This window comes from Xiphophorus couchianus, chromosome 13, assembly GCF_001444195.1.
Source record: "Xiphophorus couchianus chromosome 13, X_couchianus-1.0, whole genome shotgun sequence".
In the NCBI taxonomy this organism is placed as follows: domain Eukaryota; kingdom Metazoa; phylum Chordata; class Actinopteri; order Cyprinodontiformes; family Poeciliidae; genus Xiphophorus; species Xiphophorus couchianus.
This window is the reverse complement of record NC_040240.1, coordinates 26,243,427-26,256,853: the sequence shown is the minus strand read 5'-3', so window position 1 is coordinate 26,256,853 and position 13,427 is coordinate 26,243,427. Positions and strand designations below refer to the sequence as shown.

The following is a 13,427-nucleotide window of genomic DNA, read 5'->3' as shown; positions in this document are numbered from 1 at the left end:
TTCTGGTTAGCTGCTGTTTGCAGCCATTTTTATGTATTAGTGTAAACTTTTAGTTCGGGGTGGGGCCTGCAGCAGCTTGTTTGGATTTGACGTGACAGAGGCCCTAAAACATCTGAAGATAGGCAGAACTGAAATCTGATTATCTGCTTTAGTGGAATAAATGTGAAGATCATGTTTTGCGTATGCCATAGACTGATCCTGACCTGTTCAGGAAGCATGATAGGTCGGCTTTAATTAAACTTGCTTCTTCTTCTCTGTGTGTCTAAAGATGTCCAACAGCAGTGAAGACGTCACCGAGTTCGTTTCCGGAGGCGCCACGGTCACCGTGACCCGGCCCCACAGAGCCACGCCCCCTCTGAGCGGCACCTTTGATGTGGAGATGTACAGCGGCCGGGCAGAAGGTAGCTGAGCGCCAACCCGGTCTCCACTGATCTGTAGCGCGAGCTGGAAGTTTCCCAGACGAATCCTCTGCCTGACGCCACGTTCTGTAGTCAGAACAAAGATGGAGATGCAGAACAGGAACGGCAAGTCCTGGAGGATGTCTGAGCTTTTCTCCAGGTGTCAAACTGATGACAGGGGCTGGACTGGCGCCAGAACTTTAAACAGAAGCTGCACTTTAAATTATTTACTGATCTGGTTCTCCTCAGCAGATTAAATACAAACCCTTTATCTGTTCCCGGACTGAAAAAAAAACATGCTGTAGTTGGAATGTGGTTCCTGCTAACCATGCTAAACACCCCAGCTAGTCTAACCATGCTAACCAGTCTAACCATGCTAACCAGTCTAATCATGCTAACCAGTCTAACCATGCTAACCACTCTAGTCATGCTAATCACTCTAACCTCTCTGACCATGCTAACCACTCTAACCATGCTAACCAGTCTAACCATGCTGACCAGGCGTCTCCCGTGTGACTCCAGGCCTCCCTGTGGACGTCAGCGCAGAGGATCTGAAGTTCGCCCTGCAGGGCGTCCCCGGGGTGGGCCAGGTGAAGGTGGAGGACCTGGGCACCTGCAGGCTTCCCGAGTGGAGGGTCACCTGGCTCACCAGGCCTGGAGCCCAGCCGCTCATGAAGGTCTGATCTGTCTTGTACGTAAAATCTGCCTGAAACACGAAGCCGGAGCAGGAACGAGTTCTTCATGTCCCTCCAGGTCGACGACTCGGCGGTCGTCGGGAACAATGTGAACTTCGTGGTCCGGGAGAAGGCGAAGGGAGGGCTGCTGACCCTGGGCTTGACTGGGGACTTTTTCCGGGTTTGGGAAGCGGAGCCGCAGGTACGGCCGGAGCTCACCTGGTTGTTTCAGCCTGTTTGTGTTCACCTACTGTGATCTGACTGTTGGGCCTTCAGGGAACATTAAACTCTGATCGCTTTGACCAGCTGCAAGCGTTTCAGAACAGGTGTGCTGCTCTGCAGGTGGAGGTCTACATCAACGGCATTCCCTCCAACTGCTCCGGACGCTGCAGCTTCCGCTGGTCGGAGGAGGAGACACCGGTGGTGACGGGGATCAGCCCGACTCAAGGTGAGTCCCTGCAGCAGCAGGCGGGATCTCAGCGCTCCAGAGTCACATGGAGGATCAGGAAAACACGGACAGTGAGCAGATTTACCTCTGACTGGTCTTAAATATACTTTAAATTCTAAAATAACTTTTCATTGGAAAGATAAAAAGTAAAAAAAAAATTAATTATGAGCAAAAAGTCATAATATTTTGAGAATAATGTTGTATGACAGTGACTGGACATAATACAAGAATAAAGTCATTAATACATTACATAAGTCATTACATAAATCCTAACAGCCAAACTTCCTTCGGCTCCATTTTGGTTTCTCTTGATCCAGCTTCAAAGTTTACTTTGATGGGAAATCTCTTTCCCCGGAAAATTTCTATAATTCCCAGATTTTTACCAAGTCTTCCTGGTCTTCGGAAATGTGAATAGAAGATCTTAGCAACTTTACCAGTCAGGAAAGAAACTTCCACCTGGACTAATATTCCTGATCGTTCCAGGATCCGACGGACTGGGAACACTGATCACTATCACTGGGACCGGATTCAGCTCGGAAAATGCTTCCATCATGGTGGGAAGCTCCAGGTGTGTCATTGAAGAGGTCACAGGTAAGCAAACGCTTCCTGCAACAGACGAGGAGTTATGGCTTCTTTTTGGCACGTTTGGACCTCTATAGGGCATATGGAATGGTTTGTTTCTGATTCTGTCTCCAATAACTGAACTGATGCTTGATGTGTACCAGCTTCCTCTCAGGTGTGCAGAGTGGGCGGAGCCAGCGCAGGAAGCTACCCAGTGTCTGTTAACTTCCCGTCTCTGGGCGACGCACGCTTCGCCGCCGACCTCGTCCTCTACTTCACGCAGCTGCTCATTGTGTCTTCGCTCTCGCCGACCTCTGGAGGCGTTGCAGGTGTGTGGCACCTGACTGTCGCCCACCTGGAGCTTCAACGTCTTCATTCTGCCTCTGACTTCCTGCCCAGGCGGCACCCTTCTGACGGTGAGCGGCTTCGGCCTCGGACACGTCCCCACGGTAACGGTCGGCGGCGAGGACTGCGAGGTCATCCAGGCAGCCGACACCGAGCTGACCTGCAGAACCCCTCCAGTAAGTTTTCACGTCCGATGGGAGTTTCTCGGCTTGAGAGCCGGTCGGATTTTGTGGTTTGTGTCCGATTTCAGCAGCAGGTGAAGCTGGTCTGACTGACCCGATGCGTCTCCAGAACAGCTTCACATCTAATCGGACAGAGAACTTAACCGTGTCTCATCATCACACAGTGAGACATGGAGTCAAACAAGGCTGACTGTTTGGTCCTTTTAAAGTTAGACCAGCTGCGCTGCTATGATGTCTCTTCTTCCAGGGAACTGCGGGGTTACAGGTTGTCACGGTAACGGTGGGAAACATGAGCCAGACAGCGAACACCACCTTCACCTACGATGATGACCTCACAGCTCAAATCTGGAGCCTGAATCCTCAGACAGCCTTTGTGACGGGTGAGTCCTGCTCTCTAGTGAGGAGGAGGAGCAGCAGGAGGAGGAAGGCTTTAAAGCATCATGCTGCTGCTGCAGTACAATGCCAACATGGCGCCTTAATGCCAACATGGCGCCTTAATGTCAACATGGCGCCTTAATGCCAACATGGCGCCTTAATGCCAACATGGCGCCTTAATGCCAACATGGCGCCTTAATGCCAACATGGCGCCTTAATGCCAACATGGCGCCTTAATGCCAACATGGCGCCTTAATGCCAACATGGCGCCTTAATGTCAACATGGCGCCTTAATGCCAACATGGCGCCTTAATGCCAACATGGCGCCTTAATGCCAACATGGCGCCTTAATGCCAACATGGCGCCTTAATGTCAACATGGCGCCTTAATGCCAACATGGCGCCTTAATGCCAACATGGCGTCTTAACAGAGCGATTAGCATCAGAATTCAGTCTGATCGGTTTCCTCTTCTGCTGTTCAGGAGATCAGCTTCTCACCATCCAGGGTTCAAACCTCGGAGGCCGGAGCAACGACAGCGCTGTGTTTGTTGGAGCGAAAGAGTGCGTCACCACCCAGTGGAACGAGACACGGATCAGCTGCCGTCTGCCTGTGCTGCCCCCTGGTGTCTACCAGGTGCAGGTGCAGGTGGGGAACAGAGGGTTCCCCCAGGCAAGGTACGTACACCGGTTCTGATCCAAGCTCAACCTGCAGTACTAGCAGCCTGCCTCCAAGTAAAACCAATCTTTATGAAGATATTAGAGAGCTTCGTTCGGCCGACCGCAAACATCAGCTCAAAGTAAAATCACTGGATCCAGTTTATGTTTAATTATTAAGTAACTTAAACGGTTTGCTTACAGGAAGTAGTTCTTAGTCGGACTAGAGAGGAATGACAAGGTTCATCGTCTTTTACTTTGGAGAAGTTTGGGTTTATCATCAACTCTGAAAATAATATTTAAATACTCAGTAAATGTAAAAGAAGCTAAATTAACTTTAAATTAATTAGTTTTAATTCATTAACTGACACAGTTAGTGTTACGACCGTAAGCCCCATTAATGGCAAGAAGTGCTTGATTCTTGAAGTAAGGAGGGATGAAGTATATAAGGAGAGGAGATGAGGGATGATGGAGATGGGGATAAGGGACCAAATTTATTAAGTACAAATATTTTTTTATGTAGTTTGGGAATATTTCTGAGTTCTTGTGTCCTGGACATCAGCAGTGAAACATCCTTGTACTGTGCATCGCTCTCTGGAGCAGCTGAATTCCCTAAAAGTCCTCCAGAAATGCAGCCAAATGTGTGTTTTAATCATCGTCCTGACTCAGACAGTTCCTTCTCTCCAGCATCAACGCCAACATCGAATACATCCTGGAAGTTTACAGCATTTCCCCGCTGACCGGCTCTTTGATGGGAGGAACCACGCTGACAGTTTCTGGTTCCGGTTTCAGCAACGACACGGCTAACATCCAGGTTTCTGTTGGTGAGTGTCAGTCTGTAAGGCGCCTGCTGCAGCAGCGATGGCCAGGTAACTGATGACCCGTCCGGCGCTCGGTGTGCGACAGGAAGCAGAGCCTGTGAGGTGGCGTCTGCCTCGGAGAACCAGCTGCTCTGCACCGTTCAGTCAGAGGAGAAGACGCACGTTGTCACCAACCAGGGCTCCCACCTCAGTAGGTTCTCTCTCCCTCCCCCTGGAACGAAAACCTTTTGGACCTGGAGCTCCGCAGGTCTAGGTGGGACCAATGTGTGTGTCTGATATGTGTGTCTGTGTTGCAGCTTATGGACCGGGATACGCGTGGAGCCCGTCTTCGCTGCGAGTGTTTGTTGGCGACACAGTGAGGTGGCAGTGGGAGGCACCCGCCTTCCAGAGCGTCGGGTACCGAGTCTTCAGCGTTTCCAGGCCCAGCGGCTCCCAGTATGAAGGAGGAACTCTGAACAGCGGCGAGGCTCGAACTGCTGAAGGTAGAAACACGAAAACACAGAACAGATTCTGATGAGTCCTCACTGCTCCGCCTTTCCTTCTTTTAGTTTTCTTTTTCACTCCTCTGCATGCCGTCTGTCTGCCGCTGTGACCCGGATCATCTCCAAACTTCCTGCTCAGGGTTCTTCAGCTACCGTTTCACCGTCCCCGGTACGTACTACTACAGCAGCGGCTACGTCAGCTCCTCCATCCTGATGCAGGGAGTCGTGAAGGTCATGAGTCGGGAGGACAAGAACGCCGACGTCTCCATCAGAGTGGGAGGCGTTCTGGCCAGATATCTGCCAGAAGGTAAATGTTTGAGACATAAAGACGCCCCAGAGGAAGATGAGGAGGCTGATGATGAAGGTCTGGCTGCAGGTTCACCCAGAGTCTCCAGATCATCAGCAGACTGCGTGGCGTCCACACGCTGCCCACCGGCCAATCAGACTTCAGACGGTCTTTCCTTCAGCTTCTCCGCCTGCTCCACCCCCACCGTCTGCTCCATCTCCCCCAACCAGGGCTCCTACCACCAGCTGATTCACATCCAGGGACAAGGCTTCAGTGATGTCACCTGCGCTAACGAGGTCAGCAGGGTCATGGGCGTCTACGGCAGGAAGCTCTCCTCTTTAGATGGCGCGGCTCTTGATTATTTTAGAAATCAATGGAATAATCGATTATTTGACGATTAATCGTTTATTCTGACAATTAATCATCCATCCTATGGTCCTGCAGGTGACAGGTGGCGGTGAGCCGTGTCATGTGACCAACAGCTCCTGGTCTGGGATCAGCTGCCGGCTCGGCTCCAGCTCAGAGCTTCCAGTCGGCGTCGCTCTGCCCGTCTCCGTCAGAGTCAACAACCTGGGTGCCGCCGTCGTCGCCGTGTCTGATGAGTTGAAGCGTCGCTTCGTGGTCCTGCCGGTGGTCGACTCGGTGGCGCCCCCTGTTGGCAGCACCACCGGCTACACCCGGCTCCAGATCGGCGGCTCGGGTTTCTCTGAGGGCAGCGTGACGGCGGCGGGCGTGTCCTGCAGCGTCGTGACGCTGAACTACTCCCACATCCTGTGCGACACGATGCCGTCGGCGGAGCGCTCCGGGGACGTGGTGTTCCACCTGGGCCAGATCCAGAGCTCCTGCTCCTCCCTCTGCTCCTTCCGGTTCTCCTCCGCCGTCACCCCCAGTGTCAACGGCGTCTCGCCCAGCAGCATCAGTGGCCCGACAGACGTCCTGGTCTCCGGCTCCGGCTTTGGCAGCATCGTGGACGACGTGTCCGTCCTGGTGGGCTCCACGCCACTGCGGGCGGCGGCAGTGAGCGACGGGAACGTGACGGTGCGGGTCGGCGCGCTGCCGGCCGGAGACCATCCCGTCCGGCTGCTGGTGAGGAGCAGAGGCCTGGCGTCAGGCCAGCCAACCCTGAGCAGCCGCCCGCTGGCCGCGCTGCGGCCCGGTGCCGGCAGCCTCGCCGGGGGGACGCCGCTTGTCCTCACCGGGAACGGCTTTGCTCCGGGGAACACCAGCGTGGTGGTGGGCGGGAGACCCTGCAGCATCCGAGACGAGACTCCAGACACGCTGCTCTGCCTCAGCCCCGCTCACCCCGAGGGTCCGGCCACCGTCAGTGTCCAGGTGTTCGCCATCACCTTCCCTCTGCTCAGCTTCATCTACTCTGCAGCCCACACCCCGGTCCTCAGCGCCATCAGCCCCCACACCGGTACATACACACTGGACCCACAGGAGCAGCACCAGAAACGGCCCCAAATGATCCAAAATGATCCACAAAAATTCCAAAACGATTGCAATTAATCGAAATATGCATTAATAAAATTAATATTTTCAATTGAAAAACCCATTTTGCTGCTAACTTATTGTATAAATAGTCATATGAACTCAAAACAGAGACATTTATCATTTATAATCTGTTCTTCATGTTAGCATTAGCTGCTACCTATTAGCATTTAGATGCTATTTTAGGCTAGCACAGCTTAAGTGCTGGACTAACGCTTTTTAGCACAACTTTAACAGAACCGTAGAGTTTCCATCGTCCAATCAGATCGTCCAGAATCAGGAATTAACCCCTGGTGGACCAGAGAAGCTGCTGCTGTTAGGGGATGTAGCTGTGTGTCAGATTTACAGGCGTACCAGAAACACATGAATACAAAGGTTCCTACTTGGGGTGTTTGTATGTCAGAAAAACGTAATTTGTTTAATTGTGTTAAAGATTTAAGGCATTAAATCTGTGTGATTAGAAATTAATGCTGGAAAGTCCTAGTCCAAACCAAACACTGACCTCAGTCTGAGCTGTTCTTGCTTCCTGCAGGGCCGAGCGGCGCCGTCATCACGCTCAGCGGATCGGGGTTCGGTTCCGACCCCGAGCTCGTCTCCGTCACCATCGACGGCGTTTCCTGCAACGTGTCGGCCATCTCCGACTCCCAGCTCCGCTGCATGACAGGAAGCAAACCGGGCGGCACCTATCCGGTCGTCCTGCACCACGGGGTCAAAGGTCACGCCCAGTCAGCAGTGGAGTTCACATACGAGCTGACGCTCAACGGCATGCAGCCCAACGAGGGTGAGGACGGAACCAGAGCGGAGACTGACGGTGGAACCAACCAGAGCAGGACATAATGTTAGCTGATGGATTTAAAACCACGGGGGATGTGACAAAATATAAAAATGGAGGCAGGAAATGAGAAGCCTGAGTAAAAAAGAACAGAATTAGAAGAATGAGAACCAGTTCTGATGAGAAATCAAAGACAGAAATGAGTTTCAAACAGGAAGACCTGAAAAGGTCCGCTCTGCTCGCAGTTTTCTTAAATCAGTTTTATTTAAGTCAGTTTAGATTAAGTCAGTTTAGATTAAATCAGTTTAGATTAAATCAGTTTTCTCTGACCTGTGTCTTTCTCTCGGCGCTGCAGGGAGTTTCGGTGGCGGTGCTCTGCTCTCCGTCTTCGGTTCTGGGTTCGATCCGACCGGCTCCAGGGTTCTGATCTGTGACCGGGACTGTCCCGTCCTCAGAGGAGCATCCTCGTCCTCCCGCCTGTTCTGCCTGTCTCCGCCCAACAACGGTCAGCTCCCGCTGTTACCATAGCAACCCTCATGGCCATTAAGGTGGCTCTGCTGCATTAAAGAGGAGCCCAGTTCAGGGTGTCCAAAGTGTGGCGCGGGGGCCGTCTGCGGCCCCTGGACGGACCGTGTGTGTCCCTGACTTCCGTCTCCGTCTGTCCTCAGGCTCTGACCCGGCGGTCGGCTGCCATGTTTCCGTCCTCAACCTGCTGGACGCCGTCAACGTCTCTCAGGGCTTCACCTACCGGGCCGCCCTGACCCCCGTCGTCTCCCAGGTGTCTCCGCGGCGAGGAGGGACGGCCGGCGGCACGCGGCTCACCATCAGTGGCTCAGGCTTCAGGTGAAGCTCTGTGATAATAATGACATTTATTTTGTTGATAACATGACAATACATAACCTTATTATCATGTTAATATCTAATGAATATCATTTTTCTTATAATTTGCTAATTTTATTGATAATTATTTTGATAATTATTTTTAAAATCTATACATACCATCCAAGAGAAGCTGCACACATTCTGTACCTGCTGTGGACCAAACCACGCTGCTGTTCTCACTGACTAATTTAAAAACATCTGAATGAGCTTTTCTTGTCCGTTCTTCTCTTCCAACTCATCACAATTTTAAATCTGTAAGCAAACTATTTACAGCTTATAGCTCTATAACCTCAAACCCTCAGTTTATTCAACAGTCTGGTCTCCACGGTGAAATAACATCCTGACAATAACTCTTACATTTTCCAGGTTCTAATCTGGTGGAAAAAGTCAGCCTTTCCATCATGTAAATATATTCATTACGTCGAACCGATCTTCCCTTTAAGGAGCTTCAGCCGTTTCCTAGTGATGTTCTTTTGCCTGCTACCATCATAATCCTGTACATTTATTTATCAGCTGCTCTTCTTAACCTTTCCGTCTCTTTTCCCGTACAGATGATCAAACGTGAATGAAATATTCACCCTCAGTACCTGATCCATACGGTTCTTTAGATCCTGCCAATAGGGCACCATGTAGGCACAATCCCAGTGACCCATTCTGTCTGACCCACATTGCCTCCAACATCTTGTATCTTGGTATTTTCTTTGTGCTGATGTAACGAAATATCTTACAATATTCTTCCAGCCAAACTCTCTCCAGGAAGGAGAACAAGATGTTCTCCACTGTTGCCCACATTTCTCCTCCCAGTTCTCCTGTGAAAGCCTCCAGTTAGCTCACAGTTAGCCCCCAGTTAGCCTCTTTTCCCCATTTCCTGTATGTTGTTTTGCTTTTCTTCAAATTTTCCAATCCTGTGTACAATATAGAAATTATTTTCTTCCCCACCTTCGATTAATTTGCTGAAATTAACATCTTAATTATCGCCGATTCCATCTCCATTAATTTGATCTTTGAAACAGAGAGGACATGTCCTGTCCAACGTGTCCCCTGTCTCCCGTCTCTCAGCTCCAGGTTGGACGTCGTCAACGTGACGATCGGCGGCTCGCCGTGCGACGTTCAGTCCTCCAACGTGACTCACATCGTCTGCGTGACGAGCCCCCAGCAGCGCTCTCAGGAGACGCAGGTCAGGGTCAGCATCGGAGACCATGGCATCGCCAAGATGGTAACTGCACGAGCATGCACACACACACGTTGACACACACGTTGACACCCATCCTCCGCAGCTTCTCATCCAGCCTCTGCTGCTGGGTGAGAAGCTGCGGAGGATGGGTGTCAACGACTCAGTGATCTCCTGGGTGACTGACTACTTGACAGGCAGGCCACAGTTTGTCCGTCTGGGCAGTGTCCTGTCTGATGTGGTGGTCAGTGACGTAGGAGCTCCACAGGGAACTGTGCTTTCTCCCTTTCTCTTCACCTTGTACACCACTGATTTCCAGTACAACTCTGAGTCATGTCACCTACAGAAGTTTTCTGATGACTCAGCGGTTGTCGGGTGTATAGGGGATGGAGGGGAGGGGGAGTACAGGACACTGGTGGACGGCTTTGTGGAGTGGTCTGACCAGAATCACCTGAGGCTCAACATTAGTAAGACCAGAGAGATGGTGACTGACTTCAGAAGGAAGAAGATACCTTCACGGCCACTAAAGGTCAAAGGGGAAGTGGTGGAGGAGGTGGAGGATTACAAATACCTGGGAGTTGTAATCGGCAACAGACTGGACTGGGCATCTAACACTGACGCTGAGTGCAGGAAGGGGATGAGCAGACTCTATTTTTTAAGGAAGCTGAGATCCTTCAATGTGTGCAGCAAGATGTTGGAGACCTTTTATCACAGTGTTGTTGCCGGCGCCATCTTCTTTGCTGCTGTGTGTTGGGGAAGCAGCATCAGAGCCAGCGACTCTAATAGACTAGACAAAATCATCAGGAAAGCTGGCTCTGTACTGGGACTAAGGCTGGAGTCCCTGGAAACTGAGGTGGAGAGGAGGACACTGAAGAAGGTTCTGTCTATTATGGACAATAAACAGCAGCCTCTCCACCACATAGTGGACAGACAGCGGAGCACCTTCTCACATAGGCTGCTCCAGCTCCGCTGTCGTAGGGACAGATACAGGAAATCCTTCCTGCCACTGTACAATAAAAGCTAAATCATTGTTCTGCACTAATCAGTCCAATTTTGCACAACTGCACTGTGGCACACTGCTGTACATATATTTACATATACATATCTGCATTTTTTGAATCTTTGCAAGGACTGCTCTAAGCTGCTTTTATATTAACAGCATTTTATATTTTTACAATTTATAGCATTTTATATTTTATCTACAACTACTACTCAGTGGTGGTTGTTATTGTGTCTTGTCTCTATGCTGTAACTGCGAAGTAATTTCCCTGCTGGGATGAATAAAGTACTTCTATTCTATTCTATTCTATTCACACACACACACAGTACCCGGACTAGCTGTGCAGGAAGAAACTTGTCTTCTGCATCTCTGCAGGACGCGGCCAACTTCCTGTATGTGGACGTTTGGTCGTCCCGGTTCACCTGGGGGGGCCTGCCCCCCCCTGAGCACGGCTCATTGGTTGTCATCGCTAAAGGTCAGACGGTGCTGCTGGACGCCAGCACGCCGGTGCTGAAGATGCTCCTCATCCAGGGTGGGCAGAGTTTGCGTTCCTCCGATGGAAGCAGAGATCTGCTCTGGGCTGAACCTGCTGCTCTCCTCAGGAGGAACGCTGATGTTCGACGAGGCCGACCTGGAGCTGCAGGCGGAGAACATCCTCATCACAGACGGAGGGCGGCTCCAGATTGGCCAGGAGGGGGCGCCCTTCCAGCACAAGGCCATCATAACACTCCATGGTCACCTGCGCTCTCCTGAACTTCCTGTTTATGGATCCAAGACGCTGGCCGTCAGAGAGGGCGTCTTAGACCTCCATGGTATGATCGCCCAGCAGGACTTATTAAAATGTTACAATAAAATAATAAAAACACATCTTTCAGTGCCATTACTGACCCTGGACAGCAGGGGGTGCAGTTTGACACTTTCTCCAAAGTGGCTGGGAATGTAGTAACGTCTATTTTTAATATTTTCTAACATATTGTCATTATTCATATTATTCATATGAATTTTCTCTTTAATGGAAAATAAAATCAATGTAGATTCAGAACAAAGTTTGATTATTTCTCATATGTCGCAGATTTTTTACAGTTTCTCACTTCCTGCTTGAGATGCTGCTGGTTCAGCGTTTAGCTGCAGGTCAGCAGAAATCTGCTGCTCTGGTCTGAAGTGTTGCATGAAGGGAAACTGTTAGAAACCCCGACCACATTTACTCTCCCAGTTACTCGCACTAATCTGAGTTTTCTAACCTCCAGCACCATCACAACTCATCCTTCTTTTCAAACAAGTCATTGTTGACGACCTGTTTCTCCAGGTATTCCCGTTTCCGTCACCTGGACACATCTAGCCCAGACCGCCGCCAACGGCTCCGCCACGCTGACGCTGATGGAGGCCGTGACCTGGAAACCTGGAGAAGAGATCGTCATTGCCTCCACCGGCCACCGGTACGAGTGCTGCCCCTCAGGCAAAGTTTCTAGGGTTAAAAAAGAACTAAAATTTGAACCAGCAGCCTCAGCGGCAGGAAGGGTCAAAGGTCACCTCCAAACCGTCTGAGGTCTGCCATCCTCCAGAGAAGAATCTTATTCTCAAGATAATAACATTATTATTTCTAACAGTTTGAAATACTAAAAAATAGTATAAATTTTTTTTTATTGAAAATAATAATAATAAAAAAACAAAACATAAAGAAGCATGAATCCCAGATGAAAGGATACAAGTCAGAACGACCCGGCAGAATCAGCCTCTTCTCTCTGGAAACAAGATGGCCGCCAGTCTTACATTAACAGAGCTGCACCTGATGGAGGACAAGACGGCTGGGACGATGTCCTCTGGACAGACGAGACCAGAGAGGAGACAGAGGGCCAGGATGGAAGGAGACAAGATGGAGGGAACCAGACACAGCAGATAAACTCATGGTAACTGTGCAGCACGGTGGAGGAAGGTTGATAATGTGGGTTTGTTCTGCAGCCAGCAGTCACTGAATGGACCATGAAGTACTCTAGAGTCCAAAATGAATCCAGTAACTGAAGCCAAACTGGGTCACCAACAGAACAAGGTGCTACAATAGCCTAGTCAAAGGCCTTAAGCAGGTAGAAGTGCTGTGGTGGGAGCAGAACCTCCATGAACCGGTTTCTGTTTGTTCCTGTGTTCTGAGGCCCATAGAACCCTCTGAGTTTCTGCTGTAGTTCTTATTTCTTCCAGAGTGCGGTGCGGTGTTCAGCAGCCGGTTGAAATCTCTGATTATGGTCTTCCAGGCACAGCCAGAGCGAGAACGAGGTGAGAACCATCGCCGCCGTGTCAGCCGGTGGAAAAACTCTGACCCTGGCCGAGCCGCTGACCTTCTCCCACCTGGGTGTGTCCGCCACGCTGCCCGACGGCGCCGTGTTTGAGGCCCGGGCCGAGGTGGGCCTCCTCACCAGGAACATCGTGGTCCGAGGCTCCCAGAACCTCGACTGGACTGACAGGGTCGACGCGTGTCCCGATGGCTTCAACACAGGTGCCGGACCGGCCGGATCAAAGAACCTGATGGTCCGGTAAACCCAGTCCGATTGGGACCAAAACAGCAAGTTGGCTTCTATTTCCAGCTGCAGTTCCCTTTCCCACTGAACTGAGTCCAACCAATCACACTGGACTTTCTGAGCAAACGAACTGGAGTGTGAACAAGTTCTTCAACTGGTTTGGTTGGACGCAGTGCAGTCAGAAAGAGAACCACAGTTGAAAATGGATCACATGTTGCCGTTTTGGTCCCAATCGGGCCAGGTGGGAAACAGCCTCAATGTTTCTGTGCAGACAGCATGAGTTTAAATTTGAAATGTTAGCTGTAGACCTGGAACAGCCATCTTGAATGTGCGGTTGGCATCTTATTGGGTTTTCTGGGCTGAATCTCGTCTTTTC

General features: G+C 50.7%; 1 protein-coding gene across 1 annotated transcript in view; it reads left to right on the top strand.

Annotated features, from left to right (window-relative positions):
• pkhd1l1.1 (PKHD1 like 1, tandem duplicate 1) overlaps nt 1-13,427 on the top strand; it is a 38,607-nt gene that overhangs the window by 8,879 nt on the left and 16,301 nt on the right. Inside the window, exons 14-36 of the mRNA XM_028036645.1 lie at nt 269-401; nt 921-1,075; nt 1,152-1,274; nt 1,415-1,520; nt 2,004-2,111; nt 2,246-2,410; nt 2,481-2,602; nt 2,856-2,988; nt 3,465-3,657; nt 4,324-4,460; nt 4,543-4,647; nt 4,754-4,939; nt 5,079-5,246; nt 5,316-5,521; nt 5,670-6,642; nt 7,249-7,497; nt 7,844-7,993; nt 8,157-8,331; nt 9,430-9,586; nt 10,917-11,073; nt 11,144-11,353; nt 11,848-11,977; nt 12,788-13,029. Of these exons, the coding sequence (XP_027892446.1) occupies nt 269-401; nt 921-1,075; nt 1,152-1,274; nt 1,415-1,520; nt 2,004-2,111; nt 2,246-2,410; nt 2,481-2,602; nt 2,856-2,988; nt 3,465-3,657; nt 4,324-4,460; nt 4,543-4,647; nt 4,754-4,939; nt 5,079-5,246; nt 5,316-5,521; nt 5,670-6,642; nt 7,249-7,497; nt 7,844-7,993; nt 8,157-8,331; nt 9,430-9,586; nt 10,917-11,073; nt 11,144-11,353; nt 11,848-11,977; nt 12,788-13,029 (4,483 nt within the window). The remainder of the gene's footprint in view (nt 1-268; nt 402-920; nt 1,076-1,151; nt 1,275-1,414; nt 1,521-2,003; nt 2,112-2,245; nt 2,411-2,480; nt 2,603-2,855; nt 2,989-3,464; nt 3,658-4,323; nt 4,461-4,542; nt 4,648-4,753; nt 4,940-5,078; nt 5,247-5,315; nt 5,522-5,669; nt 6,643-7,248; nt 7,498-7,843; nt 7,994-8,156; nt 8,332-9,429; nt 9,587-10,916; nt 11,074-11,143; nt 11,354-11,847; nt 11,978-12,787; nt 13,030-13,427) is intronic.